Raw genomic sequence first — 15,929 nt, 5'->3', positions numbered from 1 at the left:
ACAGATAGGATGCTTGTGCCAGAATCTAGATCTCCAGCTCTGTTGACTGGATTGGAAAATCTGAGTAGGTCATCCGATACCAAGAAAATTGCAGGGATAAAGCAGAGATTAGGTAAAGTTCACTTCTTCCACCTCCATTGAAAGACTTTGGCCACTTATGGATGCAATGTCATATTTCAAGCATGATCTATGAGTTTTTGTTGGTACAGTAGGATTAATTTAAAAAAAGTACTTTGCTTGCATATTAGCTGGGTATAGAAGAAAGGCTGGAAAATGCAAACTCTTTAGTGTGTCTTTTACTGTACCCAGCAGTGCTGTTACTGAGCTGTGGCACTGTTACAAGATCATACTGATTAGGGGAATCTAAGGAGAAAAAAAACTTACCTGGCTGACATTCCACAAATGCTCCAAAGAAAATTTGGCCTCTCAGCATCGCAGAATTAGTAGTAATTTTTTAGGGTTTTATATTAAGTATTTGGGCCTAGCATAAAGTCTATTAAATTAACATATGTTCTTCCAGAAAGAAAAAGATTTGTTGTTTTTAAAGGAGGTAGGGGAATGGTGAAATACCCTGGGGTAATAGGAGACTTAAAGGAATAGAATGCAGCCTGGAGAAGAATACTACAGCTTAGGTGACACAGCAGCAGGGATCTATAGCTCTGGGATTGTTTGGGATTTTTTTGATCCTCCTTTGCCTGAATAATTAATATTTACTACTAAACTGAATGTGCTGTCTGTCAGTAAAGATGAGAGAGAAAAGGATAGGCTGGATAGCCTGGGCAACGCCAGGAAACTGATTCTCTCTCACTTGTATTATTTCTTCTTTAACTTCTAAATATTGGCCATTTGTGGAGTTGGCAGGGGAAAAAAAGAGTGACTGAATGATTTGAAAGGACAAAAAGAAAATTAAAGATGAAATTCTCAGGAAAATAATCCCCTGTGTTTCAAAAATAGGATATGTTTGATGGGTCCAATGTATGCATGTAGTGGTTGCTTAATTGCTATGCAAAGACTTCATTATGCTGCTAACAGGTGGGCATGAGTTTCTCTAAATTGCAGCAATAAGGCCAGGTCAGATGGGGACACGTGCTAATTTCTGACTGAATCCAACTGCCAGTGTATCTGTGGGCTCATGTTTCTATTAAACTGAGCTGGAAGAAAGATTATGAAGACGGAGGAGGAGTGCAGAGGAATTATGTGTACATGATATTTTCTTTATGGCGCCCATCAGTATGGGACTAATTTTAGAAGATGGTGTAGAACTCAATGTCTGCATTCACTGAGTTAGGGAAACAGTAAGTCCTTGCTGAGGTCAGCAGGAGTTGCGTGTGCTACGCGTTTGAGAAGGAGGTGTCTGGCTTGATGACTTAGAGCAAGCGCCAAAGGTTTGAAACTCTTACAGCAGCAACACTGGAAAATAGGGTAATTGTTTAAAATAGAAACCCCTTAGTTTGGAAGAAATTGTTTAAATCACATAGAGGAGAAAGATTCCAAGCTTGAACTAATTTTATTTCTCCCTAATTTTGACCTTTATAAGGGGGAAAATAATATTCAGGATGTTGGCAGAGCCTGCAGCATTGGCGTTTTGTTCAGTCAGTGCCACTGGAACTAATATGAATGGGAAAAACTGGTCTCTGTGCTGAATTGCAATGGCTTATTAGCAGGTGGTTTTTCTGCTTTATCAGCAGATCAAGTAGGGAGACTTCCATGAGTCCAGACAGTGTCATTATTCCTTCACTCTTGTAAAAACTAGAAAATTTATTGCTTACCACCACAAACTAGGAATGTAGATTGTAAAGAACCTTAAGTGAAATTTGTCCTCCTAAGATTATTTTTTATTCTTTCTCTAGATGTACAGGGGCTTCCAGATAATGCCACATGTTCAGTACATCTACACAGAAGCCTCTGAGAGTCTTTGTGGAGTCAAGCTGGAGGTCAACAAGTACCAATATCTGATTACAGGTAATGGACCTTGTACTTCTCCATGAGCTAAACCTCTTCTGTTTTATACACACCTGCTAAGGGTACAGACAGCGGTGTAGACAGCTCTCTACACAATTTCCTAAGTATTAAGATGGCCAACAGTATTCTGGTGTTCAGTACTCTCCTCTGAGTGACTCTGAGAGTCACTTCACTCTCTAGGTATCCCTCTCTTTCCTAAAGTGTATCTCATACACAGAGATGCTGTGACAAGTATGTTTTATGACAGTTCATGGCTCTCAATTTATACCTGAGCTGGCACGTCTGTCACAGGAAACTGGGTGCTACTGGGCTGTGTCATAAATGGAAGGTCATTTTTGGAATGAGTTGGAGAATGAGATGGGGGGATGCAGGGAGATAGACATGTGGCAGTTGCCAAGTCTTGTTTCTAGGGAAGGTGTCAGTTCATTTGCTCTGTTGTTAAGAGGAGCTGGAGAGCATTACTAACCTGCATGTTGCTGGTGGTGATCTCAGCTGGCACAACACTTCTGACTTTCAGAAGTGCTGTTATCTCACTGGCCAGAGATTCCTGAACCAGTTAATAAAAAGAAAGCATTTGCTGAGCAGTGGCTGAAGCCAAACATATTGAGAGTATTAGCAATGTCAGGAAACGAGAGAAGTGCTTGAGCTGAGAAGTGCTAACTTGTGACCATGTGTCTGTTTTCAAGGCCGGGTGTATGAGGGGAAGGTTTACACTGGCCTGTGCAACTGGTATGAGAAATGGGACCGGCTGACTCTGTCCCAGCGCAAAGGACTGAACCATCGTTATCACCTGGGCTGTAGCTGCAAGGTAGGTGTGTCTCTAAGGTGGTATTCAGACATTCAAGCCCAAGAACTCTCCTTCTCCTGGCTGGTAATAGTCAATTATGCTGGAGAACAGCCAGGAAGAGAAATGGAGGACAACAATTTTTACAGAGAAGAAGTAAAGTTCATTTTTAGTGTTGAGACCAGAGAAGAGATGATCAAATAAAAATGAAGAGTCTATGCCTTTAATATCCTGTTGGAGTTAATTTGGGTTGGGGAAGACTTTCAGAATCTATGCAGAATCATTTGCAGGTGAATGAAATCAGGTACCAAAGGCTTGGCAAGATATGTCTAGCTTTTTTCCTGTGTAAACATTTTGAGTGCTTAAAACCTCACAGCCTGGCACTGGAACTAAGACTTTTGCACATGGCATCAGGCCTGCAAAAACATAGACATAAGATCAACTTTTCTGCACCTGAAAAGCCCTTTTGATGATGGAATTAGCTGTGTGTGTGGAGCTAAGCACATGCTTACGTGCTTACAGAACTGAGGCTGAGTTTTGGATTAGTAAGCAAGGTTTTAGGCTGTGGAATTTTGAATCACTTGTCTCTGTTAAAAAGACATATTATATAATGTTGTTTTTACATGTAGCCTTACCTGATTTCTCTTTCCAATTGCAGATTAGGCCCTGCTACTATTTGCCCTGCTTTGCCACCTCCAAGAATGAGTGCATTTGGACAGACATGCTCTCCAACTTCGGCCACTCGGGATATCAAGCAAAGCACTATGCCTGCATCCAGAGGGTGGAAGGCTACTGCAGCTGGTATAGAGGATGGGCACCTCCAGACAAAACGATAATCAATGCCACAGATCCCTGAGCAGCTTTCCCTTTCCTTATCTCCCCTCTCCCTTACTTGTGGCTGATCTTCCTTTGGACACTAACTCTTACCAGATCGTGATGATGACAATGAAATTAGTGCCTATTTTCATGCAAATTCTAGCACTTCGAACACTTAAAAAAAGGAAAAGAAAGAAAAAAGTCTGTGCTACCTTACTGAATTTGTAATCACCTTTTCCATTTTTTGATACCACTCATTTTGATCAGACAACATTTGAGAACTTACTTTTGCACACCAGAGGGAAAAATGGGAGGGAAAAAAAAGGAAAAAAATTAAAAAAAAGATGGAGCTCTTGCTCTCTTACATGTATCATTAGCTGTAGCAATATAATCTCTATTTTTTTAGGAAAACAAAAATCTAAAAACTATGCCAATTAGGCACTGTATTCTTCTATGCGCTGGCTTCCCATCACCCCTCCTCATGCACTAAGTGCTGAAGATACATAGAAAAATCTATTTTAAGGCAAATAGATTTCATTAATCAGATTAATCAGTCAAATGAAGCAAAATGAAAAGAAACCCAGCCTAAACTATGGACAAAATTACATCCAAAAGAAATCCTTCTCTCTAGGAGAGATTGGCAATGTGATTGACTCCAGCAGTGGGTGACTTTACCTGGTGTGTCTGACCACATCATCTGGTAAAAGCATTGTTGACTGACTGTCCTTGCTGATTCAGTCACAGTGTGAATGCAACAGCACATTTGAGGTTCTGGCTTTACCCAGAACAAAAGAGAGTGTTTTGTATTCTTCTTGTTGTTGTTTCAAAAACAAAAACCCCATCCCCTATTTTCAGGGAGGTAAATGCAACTACAGCAGAGCATAAGAAGGGTTGTCCCATCCTGTTTTGAGCAGCATTGGCCCCTGCAATTTTTGCATCTCAGCTTCAACAGCAAAACCAGCTTGTGAACACCTTAAACCAAAAAGATGCAAAAATAACAACTGTAAATCAATAATGTGCAAGAGGGAAAGGGGAGACTTGCTAGAACTCATATTATTAAAAAAAAAAAGTATTGCCAAAATAGTGTTTTGCTGAACTAAGATGTATATACACATAATGACATAAGCTATTTTTGACAGGATGTGGAATTTTTTTGGTATTATAAACAAAATAATGGTTTGATTGTGTTTTAAAGACAGAAATATTGACATTCCGAGTTGGTGAGTCGCTTTTAAGATATTGAAACTCCAGTGTATCTGCAGTAGTGGCTACAGTCATTGTTTCCTCTGTAACTCCTTGCACCATGGTTCCTCCCCTGCAGCTACAATAGCTGCATTTGTTTATATGGTGAAAGGAAGTGTGTGTGTGGGCTAGGCAAGGAAAAGTGGTCTTCTAATAAGTGTTGTCTGGGATCATAAAATTTTCAGCTGCCCAGAGGATTCCTTCTGTGTCAAGTGCTGTGTTTCCCTCTAGGCACTGTTAAACATAGCCCTGTGCATGTGCTCATACCATGTTCTGCAGTCATGTGGGAGGAGAAGCCTTACTGTCTTGTGCTTTGCTGTTGACTGGAGAAGTTTTTTCATTATATTTTGTTTTTTTTATTATTAAGAAAACTATAATATAATTTTTCTTATCAAATAAAAGTATTTTAAGTTTTAATGATGGTGAAGAAGGGGTGCTGACAAAATGGGTGACTTAAGTTTTGGATGGGGAGGGCTTGGGCAGGGAGAAGATTGTGCTTAACTTCATTTTTGTATTATTATGATTATTTATCTTAAGTTTCCATATATCTTCCGTTCATTCCACTTAGAAAGCAGAGCTGCCATGAGCAGGAAAAAGTTGTTGCAGTGATTCCAGCTTGGGGCACTGCAGCATTTTACCGTCAGTGACCTCAATTACTAGAGGGTTGTTTAGAACCACTTTGCCAAATGGAAAAGAATGGGTGTCTGAGATGGGCCCTGATGTGTTTTTAAGTTCCTTGTGTGGTACCAGAGGTCTGCCAGATGTACACCCTCTGAAATGCCCCATTTGCTGGATGACTTGTTGCAGCAAAAAACTTCATTTTTAGCATGAATTTTAAAGGGCATTTTCACAGAATTGCTGTAAGAAGAGCCTAGGTCTGCTGCATATATTTTTTTCCCAGCAGCTCTGAGTGGCAATGCAGCACAAAACATATTGAAAGTTTATTGGATTTTCCTGTGATTTAGATTTGGAACACTCCTCAGAAGTCCTCTTCCCTGTGACTACTCCTAAATAATGGGCTGGAGATGAGAGGGAGAGTAGGCTGCTTTATGACACCTGTCACAGGATCAGGTGGTGGTGGTGGTTCAGAAAATTGTTCCTTTTGGCAAAATATGGTTTTGGGCTTTGGGCCCAGTGGAACAACCTCTGTTCAAATTTTCCATGGCTGACAAAATCTGTGAGGGTCACTGAGGGTAGAATGGAGCTGCCCTCAGCGTTTGCATTGTTTGGAGTCGGCATTGCAGGATGTGGCCCTCCTCAAGCTCTAGGTGACTTGGCAAAGCCAGTGTCTCTTTGAGCTGCAGCCACTTCTCACAGCTTTGGAAGGCTAAACAAAAATGCCCCTCAATGCAGTAAAGTGTTGATTTGAATTTTCATTAAACTGCAGCTCTGCGTATTTTACCTGCCACTGATTCATTTAGCTAGCTGAGACATCACAGTATTGCACTCAAATTATTGTCAAAATATTTGCGTTCTAATACTATGAGGACTTGTGTCCCTACGTAGGATATAATGTAGCTATGTGCTTTGTAAACAACAAAACAGTAGATGCATTACCAGAAAGTGAAGCATATTTCCACTTTGTTTTGCAGACGGTAAAATGTTTCTGAGATGAAGACAGCTAGATTGGCAGAGGCAGAGGTTTGGTGGCAAATCTTTGCCTTTGCTGTGTAAAGAAGCAGTTATTAAGGCTTTTCAAAATGTGAAGCCGAAAGGAGGGGGAAGAATCTAGTGAAAATACATTTCTTTTGGGAAGTTTCTTTATTTTGTTTCTGTGGATGCTATCAGGGACATGCATTTCTTGGGCTTGCGCTTGCATTAAGGACCTGCCTGAAGGCACTCCTTAAGTGGAAGCCATTACATGGATTGAACAGGCTCTAAATTGGACTCAAAGACTTCTTCCTTTCTGTCAGCTCTCCTTTCTTCTGCCTTGCTAAGTCACTTCTGCCTGCCAATGGAGATGTTCAGGATTACACACACACACTCCCTGCCACCATGCTTTAGACACACAAACATTATTAAAAATACTTTTAAAAGTGCAAGCTAGTTTCTAGACAGAAGCTGTTCAGTTTCTTATGCATATTTTTCCCCTTACTTGCTGTAGAGTGTTTTTCCCTTTAAAATTACAAAAATAGATATTGAAGGTTTGGGAAAGGTTAGATTCTCTTTGCCTTTTCCAAAATGGGGGGGTAGAGAGTAGGAGGAGATCTGTGCATGGAGTTCCTTAAATAAAGTCCTCTTGTGGGAGGCTTCTACCTCCCCTGTATGGGAAAAAAAAGCCATTTTAAAGTCCCAACTTCCCATGTTTTGAAGAGTTAATGGCCCTTTAGGTAGGCCTATTCTAAAACATAAATCTATCATTGTATCCCATTCATACTTGTCAGAGTGAAATGCTACCTCACAGTGACGGGAAACATACTGTTGTGTTTTTACAGTAAAGACTGTTGGAAATAAAGGCCTCCATGAGAACAAGTTTCCATCCTTGCAAAGGTCTCTGAAAATACTGCTTGCTTGTAATGTGCTTTATTGCTTAGAAGGACAGAATTGAATTTAGGGAACTGCAAAAAGTTTTGGTCTTTTTTAGAGTAAGTAACTTCTGGGGCTACCAGTCTTGAGAGAAAAACATAAAAACCCACTAAACATTTGCTGCTGTTTCGCATGTACTGGCTTCTCCTTCTCTCTGACACTGTCCTTCCTTCATAGAGCCACTGAGCTGTTCCTGATAGTCACGGAAACTTGGGGAGAGAACCAAACCCATGTGAAAAATCTTGTCCAGAAGGAATGTATTTGTTGCAAAATTTTCTAGCACTGTTTACAGATTTCCTCCATGTTATTTATAAATTTTATATTCAGTGAATGTATATTGTCTTTTAAGGTAATGTTGCATAATGTTCACTTTTTATAGTGTCCTTTTATTCTAAACAGTAAAGTGGTTTTATTTCTATCACAGACATTCTGTCTCTGCTTCACTTATATTAGTTTTTGTCGACTTCAAATGTACACAAATGGATTTGCAACTGGATTTATTAATTTCCCTCCCATTCCTGATACTCTTTTATTGATCCCAAAGGAGATATTCCACCTCTGGCAAATCTTGCACTTTGGCGAAGATCCCTTCAGGATTCCCCTCCTCTTTTTAAAAGGTTGTTCTCTCTAAGAATTTTTACTGTGGTCATGAGCCCAGGAGAGGCGAAAAACCCGTGTTGAAGTTAATGACTCCCAGTTGTTAATTGGCCATAGGAGGTCAGTACAGAGCAAGGCAGTAGCACCAGTAGGTCCTTGGAAGAACACTTACCAGATTGCTCTTATTTCCAGAAAACTGATCATTATGGAGGGGTCTGAAAGGTGCATGCCCATGACAAAGTGAAGAGAAGTTCCTCTTTTCTGCTGTGAAATGTCAGAATCTTGTGTCCTCTCTTTAGGCTTACCATTTAAGGCTGATTTAAAGTGCCCTGTTCTCGTGAGAAAGAAGTTTCAGAAAAAGCATTTTCAGATAAGTTAAAATGCTCACAAAAATGGACCTACTGTTAGAAACTTCCTATATCTCACTTTTTACTCTTGGAAAATCTAGTCTCTACAGAGATGAAATAATGAAAGAGATCTTTGAATCTGTTATCTGTTTAATCCAAAGATTTAGAAAGTAGACTCTTGAAAATTTTGGATATAGAAAGATGAAGGTCTCCTATGTGAGAACTTAAGTGCTTAAAGTGTGTGTCATGCAGAGAGGTAAAACCATAGCACTCATTACAAACACTTCCAGAGGGTCATGCATCAAAGGAACACAGTGAGTTTTATGAGTGCTCACTGGTACAGCTTGGAAATACCTCCCAGAGATTGAAGAGGAAGGGTAAAAGGGGATCAGTAGATTCCTATCTGTCAAATGGAGAAGCTGATGCACAGTGGACAAGCCGCTTCCATAGGTGCTTGGTGATGACTGCAGTGCAGCATGCTTGGTGTAGGCACTTTACCTCTCAGACTCCCACAATCCAGGATTCTGTGATGATGCTCCGAGAAAAGATATTTATAAGTTGTGAAGATTCATTCTGTGAGGCAGACCAGCCCTGTCACCTGGGAAGGGCTGACCTGAACTTGCCCAAGTGAATTGTTGCTTCTGTAAATTGTTGGGAAGTGACTGATTTAAACCAGATTACTCAGGCTTGCATGTCAGCAGTAGTGTTTGTGTTAATATGAGATTACCTACAGTTTAAAAGGCTTCCTGTACCCTTTTGGAAGTAAGTAATAGCATCTCCAAGTAAGTGATTAGTTATAAAGACAGAAAATAAGTGAAATTAAGATCAGTGCTAAACCAATCTACTTTGCTGGTACCAAATATATCTACATCTGAGGAACCAAGAATCAGACAGCCAGACAAGAAAATTGTGCTAAAAGTGCTAACTTATTTGTAATGATAACCTTTACCAAGTCTTCAAAAAATACTGTTCCTGAAATGGTGGTCCAAGTCACAACTGTCCTGAAGCATTATTTATGTCACAAAATCTTCTTCATAAATCATTAGTAATCATTAGTAATTAAATGCAACAGGTGTGTGACAACTTAATCTTATAGATGTAAAAAACACTGTCACATTGTTTAAGGACTATCCATTTCTTTATGTCTTAAATTATAATACAACTTCATGACTGTACTTACCTCCACGATGTGCCTGTGAAGCATGGAAGTGCCATAGTCTACACAGCACAGGTAGAGAGAGAGTATTGGAACAGAGAGGTGAAGGACTGGCATTTCAAAATATTTGAGTACCTATCAGGCAGCAGTGGGATTTTTCACAAGAAACTAGATGATCATGTATCTACACCCTATTTTGTTGCAGCTGGCCCACAGTGTTGCAACAAGTGTGTGAGAAAAGACAGGATTAAACATTTTTGAGCCTTAGTTTGACATCTCAACAACCCTCATGTTCAGGCTGTCAGTGCTGCTTGGGTTCACAGTCAAGCCTGGGAAATTAGCTCAGGCAGCCAGTGGCCACACAGGGGGTCATGGTTCATACAGGATTTCATCAAAGCTTCAGCCATGTAGGAAGAGCCACTAATTCATGGATGTAAGTTGGGAGCAAAAACTCACAAAGGACTAGTCTTTCCTTTAAGGCAGGGAAAACAAGAGCCATGACCAGCTGTAAACAAAACCCCTCTCTTTGCCATGTTCTCCAGGACTAAAGGCACCTACGCAGATTTCTTTGGAAGGTGCCCTGAGAGTTTGGTACAGTGCCCAGCAGTCACACAGGGCACTGAGTGTTCAGCTGTTGACAGAAAGACCAGACCCCAAAGCACTGTGCAAAGAAAACATGAGAAGCTGAAACAAACTCTTTTAAGAACTCCAAGTTACCCTGAGTACCTTCAGGCTGATAAATGTTTCATGGATGGTGAGCATGTGACAGACCAAGCGAACTAATATTGTGAAACAAACATTTCTTAGGATCCATGTTCCAAATTGTCAGCATATTTTAAACAATTCCAGGAGTAGGGAAAATCCACTTAATCTGAATAGAGTGATTCTTTGCTCTAAGGGATGAGCTTTTCGTTGACTCTGTTTTAAAATGGAATTCTGCTTTAGTTTTGAGCCTTTGAGCCTCTTTGTATATTTTTTCAGGGTCCTCACATGACCTAGGGGGAGGGCTGGGCAAAAAAGGAAAGAGGTTCCCAAGCAGTGCCTTTTGCTTATCACTTTTTAGCTGGTATTTTTCTGTAAGCAAAATTTAGACTCTTCCCAGCATTCCCACCACCATTTCCTGTGCCCAGCTAGCATCTGTTGTCTGCTCCTCATCCATAGTGGCATCAGAAGAAAGCAAAGTTACTCACCATCTGCTTATGGCTTGGGAAGAACGTTTGCTCCACCAGGGGGAACTTCTCAGGGCCCAGCGAGTTGAAGATTTTAATGAGCTGTGAGAACTTGGGGTGAGGGAGAGGGAACAAAAAACAGACACAGTGGATGTCAGTGACTTATTGTGCAACAGGCAAGTGCTTGCAAAATGTTCTGATAGTGGTGAAGGAGGTGAGAGAAATGTTATCATGTCTTTCCCACCTTGCTTTCTTGACCTGAGAGCAGCAAGAAAATATGAAGCTGCTGTATTTATTCATGGCCAAGCCAGCCTATGTACACAAACCTTGGACTAAGGGAGCATAGAAGGGATTCAAGAGTCAGAATGGAATCCGTTTGCATTTACTTACAGATCTACTATGAGCAAGATTTGCATTCAAAATGCAGCTGGGGAGAGGAGCCTTTCTTAGTAGAGAATAGAGCCAGGAAATCAGTGCCACCACTCCCATCAGAGACCAAATAAACCAAAGCTGGCCCTTGGATCTCTTCCTCAAAACCAAATCCAAGCAAGGCACTTTGTGCTGGAGGGCAGGAGAGCTGCTAAGGGACAGCGAGTACAAGAGGGTTTGAATGTCAGACTAAGGGAGTGGAGTCCACTGTTAATCAGAAGTGACATTTATTGTGAACCAAGGGTCCCCAACAGCCCTTCATGGATGGCAGGAGAGAGAGGGGCTCATCTGCCTGTCCCTGTCCCATCTACCATGAGGTCTGAGGGAGGCACCAGTCTGGTATCTAGAGAGATAACATCAATGGGGACAGCAGCCCCTCCAGTATTTCACACACAAGGAAGAACATTTGTCCTTGTCCGCACCCATCAGCATGAACTTCACCGCTATCATCACCATTATAAACCGTTCTGTCATGCAGGGTTGTGCCCAACCAGACACAAAGCTCCCCACATGGTAGGACTGACTTTTGATTTCTGTTCAGGTTCCAAAGCCGCAACAGAAGTGTAACATATCACAGCAAATTCCTGCTCCTCTTCAGCCATCTGTGAATCAAGCAGACTATTCTGTGTGTTGTCTGCAGCCTCCTTGTTAGATCCATCATTCATCACCCAGAGAAAAAAATCAAAACTATAACGGAGAATCTTAATAATAACAGAAAATGTTTCTGAAGTAGGGTTCATATACCAAAGAGAGTGAGAGTGATGCACATCCCAGAATCTCAGGAGGAACTTAGACACAGTTACCACAGAGTGCTGAACTGCCACCACTGTTGGTGAGGTGGTTGGACTGGCAACCACATAAGAGAATAAAGTGTTTGGGGATTGGTTCCTGCTGAGCTTGTAGATAGGACTGAATTCCCCATTGAGTCCTATTTACAACGTAGTTCATGAATTGAATTCAGCTTCCAAACCCCTCAGAATCAGGTAAAATCAAGTTAATTAACAAAGGTCTCCACCCTGGGCTGAGAAAGGACATATTTTAAGTCTTTGCATGAGTTTCTCAAGTTGCCCATCAAAAGTAGGGATGTATTAATCTTGAAGGAGATCCCTGTGCCACCTAAGGGAAGGAAACAGACATCTAGGGAAGAAGGGAAAGAAAAGAAAGCTCCCTTTCTTCCCAACAACACTAGCTGCTTAGTCTTGCATGTTCTGAGCACTTCTGGGCAACAGCTGGAGCCAGCAAAAGCACCAAATCACAACACCAAGGTTTCATTGCAGATAGAGAGAGGTACTGATGATGTTTTCTGCTGAGTAGCCCTGTTAAGGCTCCTCTCCTGGTTTCTGGGCTAGTCTAAGGACTCCAAAAGAATTTCTGCATAAGAAGTTGAAACTTCATTTGCTGGTGGAGAAGAACAAACCCTTTGAGAGTTAAATCTTGGCATGCAGTCACTGTGAAAAAAAATTAGGCTGCAAGGTCCGTGCCAGACCCAGGTCAAATGCTGAAGAGGAAGCTGCCAGCAGATTTGCAGACAAATGCAAAGAATCCTTTTCCTAATCTCGTAGTTCAAAACACAGCATTTAAAGAAAGTCCAGGAAACATCAAGAGGCAACATATCCCATCACTAACACCACCACCACCCTTACATACATCAGCAGATAAGAGGAAAAACTCCCAATGTAGAATAATTATTGTTGGCAAGGAGGGTATTGATATTGTGGAAGAAGGACAGCTTGCTTCTCTCAACTACTTGCACTAGCCCTGCACATTCTAGAAAAGAAAAATAAAGCCCTGTTTTGACTAGCAAGGTGAGCAAACAGGGCTTAAAAGTTAAACACAATGAGCCAGAGACAGGGAGAGAAGAAAAAACACTCTGACTGAGAACAGCCCATGCCCCTTGCTGTGTCTGCACGCAGCCCTGGTGAACCATGGACACCGTGATGCTGAGGCAATGTACAGTTATCCTGGGAAAACAGCTCAAACAAAATAACTGGAACAACTGTGCAGCTGATAGACAACTTTCTGACATGTTCCTTTTGAAGCATACAGCTCTTGGCTGTTGCTGAAATAGCAAGTGTTTCAGATGAGAGATTCAGACATCTGGGGGCCTCGTCACTGGGCCAAGCCTGCAAAAAGGTCTGACTTTGGTATTGCCCCTCATGGGACAGTTCCTTCCCATTTTCTCTTTTTTTACCAGTTGTTTGGGACAGGACATTGACAAAGACTCCCACGTTAGGTGGTGCAGCAGCCTCTGAGATACCTGATAACAGAGCTCAAGTAACATCTCCCCATGCAGAAGGGTAGGAACGCTGTTGTCAATAGCTCTGCTAGATATAACCACACCTTCCACATGCTGGCAGCAGTTCTGGCTTTCTGGCCTTCCACTGGTTTTAGTGAGATTGCATCCAGACCACAGATAACACATAGGGCAAGGCAGAGCAGCACAGCCTGGTTTTAGGTACCTGGAACACGCAGGCAAGGGAAATGCCTTGGCCTGACTGTTTGGAGATCAGAGTTACATGCAGGGAGTCTTTACAGAGAAATAAGAAGATCCATTCAGAGCACCTTAAGGCCTTTCACACATTTTGAAAGTGCCTGGGTCATCAGGGAGCCTATATCCCTTGACAGTCGATAACAGTTTGGCCAGGAGTCCCTGGACTCAGGAGGGGACTCTCAGAAAAACTTCATGTTTTCTGCTGCCTTACAGATGCAAAAGTTGCTTTGCAACTACCTGCATGCACTGTGAGAACTACTCTGAGCATTCTTCCCGCTGTATTTTGGACTGCAACTTAGAATTCTAACACAAAAATTATTATTGGTCATTGAAGCATTGTGCTTAGTGCACTTGTAGTATTATTTCTCAATAGTTCTGGGATAATCTTAGATTTCTTAGATGTTTCTCTCAAAGTGTGAGACCCCCTGAATACTTTTTCTTTTCTCTCAGAAACATCCAATTCAAATTGTGCCTGTTTTAATATTTGAAGAAGTTTTTGTATGGCAGAAGTGGAAACCTGGCAAATGTCATTAAAAATGGGGCTGCATGTTTGAGTAAACTCAAACCCAAACTCAGCTGATTGCAATTAGAGTTGCTGAGAATAAAACTGGTTGCAAACTGCCAAGGAAAAGCAGTCTCAATTTCATCTCCCTCCACAAAATCATAAACATTTCTATGAAATGGAACCATTTTTGGAGAAAATAAAAAATGAGAGTGAAAAGCATATTTCCCAGGGGTATTTAATTTCATTTCTTCATGCATCTCAACTGTTTTCTAGATCCAAAATGGTTCCAATAATCTTTGTTATGCAGATCCCTTATTTCAAGATGCCTGTTTTGCAATCAAAGTGGAACGTGCACCAAAGTGTCCCTATCTCTCACTTCCCAGCTATCACAAAAACAAAATTTTCTGATTCTGCTGCCAGTGAAGATTTTTGCCCTGAAATACCCCACTGCAATCTCTACATGAGCTTAAATGCCATCTGAGCATTGCTCATTCAATGCAATCTTAGATTGCTGAGCACATTACAATGACTGGTTTGGGGGTGATGTGTGTGCAGGGGCAGCAAGGAAAGGAGACATTCTGCAAACCTGTTTAAATTGTTTGCAAGTGGTTTCCTTGACTCCTCTGGGAAGGCTGCCTGTGCCAGCTGTATTCCCTGTGAGGAAAGCATGGCACAACCAGACCCAGTGTAGCTAGAGCCAAGCCGCTGGCAGAGCCAAGTTCTCCCTCACTGCCTTTCCAGCAACGCTTTTTTTTTTTTTTTAAATTTTCCTTTTTTTTAATGTGCTAAGCTTGTTTGTTTTCTTTTATTTTAGGTGCCTAAAAATAGGCCTTTCATATCTTGAGACCCCTTCACATTATCAGAAACGTAATTACAAGGCATGAGTTGCAAAGTGTCAACTAAGCCCTGAATGACTCGACCCCAAAATCAAATGGAATGGACTACATGACTGTCAGCAAAAGGCAGTGTAAATGTGGAGGCTTTTTGTCTGGTCACCAGGGCCAATGCACTTGTGTGTAGGACCAACTGTCAGAAACAGTGTGGAGGTGTGGTAATGAGCCTGGAAATGAAAAATCGAATGGAAACTGAGGTCAAATGTACATTGGCCTCCTATACAGTGATGGCAAAGTGAGATTGTTCTCACCACCCTGATTATTGCATGACAGCAATTTTGGAAAAGACAAGATGGTTCTTTTGGTCTCAACAAACCCCACAAATGTTGTAAAAGGGGTGAAAACTGAAAAGACACTGTTTATTACACCAGCCCATTTTAGTAAGAAATTACTTAAATCCAACACTGCCCAATCATGGAAATAAAAGTCTGAGACCTCATCTGGACTTGAGCTACCAACCAACACACTGAGGACCACTAAGATATTTACTCCAAGGAGAAAAACAAAAATAAAACCCCACTTAATTAGGTGATGAGGAAGATAGTTATCATTTGCTATAAAAATTTCATCTCACCCCAAGATCAATTTGTTCAGTGAGTAAGGGAATTCCTGAAAACACATCTAAAAGTTTTCCATGGTGTCATATTGGAAAGACCCATCTCCTTCTCACATCCATATAGCTGTAGTTTGCTGCTTTGAAGAATGCAGGAAAATTTCCATTTCAGAAGCATCAGTGATCAGAGAAGACATTTTGGGACAAAGCTGCTTGGAAAACCCATACACCAATTCCAAAATGGTATCAGGATCTGACTTCCTCTTGCAGGTGCTGCCATGGCCAGCCTTACTCTTGTGGCTCATGGTCAACTTATCTCTCCAACTCTCCTGCTTCTGAAGCTACAGCTGCCTTGGAGCTGGTCATAGAAATGGTCTGGGGATCTGGGGCTAAGAAAATCCAATGATAATATTTGTCAAGGTTTTCTGAGATTTTCCTGTGAACTTGACAAAATTTAAA

The 15,929-nt window shown here is 41.3% G+C and overlaps 2 protein-coding genes across 9 annotated transcripts in view; one reads left to right on the top strand and one right to left on the bottom strand.

Moving 5' to 3' along the window:
• The window catches only part of TIMP3 (TIMP metallopeptidase inhibitor 3), a 37,410-nt gene extending 29,655 nt beyond the window's left edge, over nucleotides 1–7,755 (top strand). For both annotated transcript variants that reach the window (XM_064420405.1, XM_064420406.1), the window contains exons 3-5: nucleotides 1,851–1,962; nucleotides 2,649–2,770; nucleotides 3,405–7,755. In XM_064420405.1, the coding sequence (XP_064276475.1) occupies nucleotides 1,851–1,962; nucleotides 2,649–2,770; nucleotides 3,405–3,602 (432 nt within the window). In that variant the 3' untranslated portion in view covers nucleotides 3,603–7,755. The remainder of the gene's footprint in view (nucleotides 1–1,850; nucleotides 1,963–2,648; nucleotides 2,771–3,404) is intronic.
• Nucleotides 1–15,929, bottom strand: part of SYN3 (synapsin III) — a 200,937-nt gene that overhangs the window by 120,707 nt on the left and 64,301 nt on the right. For all 7 annotated transcript variants that reach the window (XM_064420396.1, XM_064420399.1, XM_064420393.1 and 4 more), the window contains one exon: nucleotides 10,621–10,710. In XM_064420396.1, the coding sequence (XP_064276466.1) occupies nucleotides 10,621–10,710 (90 nt within the window). The remainder of the gene's footprint in view (nucleotides 1–10,620; nucleotides 10,711–15,929) is intronic.

The sequence above is a fragment of the Passer domesticus genome, chromosome 5 (genome assembly GCF_036417665.1).
Source record: "Passer domesticus isolate bPasDom1 chromosome 5, bPasDom1.hap1, whole genome shotgun sequence".
Classification (NCBI taxonomy): Eukaryota; Metazoa; Chordata; class Aves; order Passeriformes; family Passeridae; genus Passer; species Passer domesticus.
Note: the sequence above shows the minus strand (reverse complement) of the source record. Positions and strands in the feature narration are given on the sequence as shown.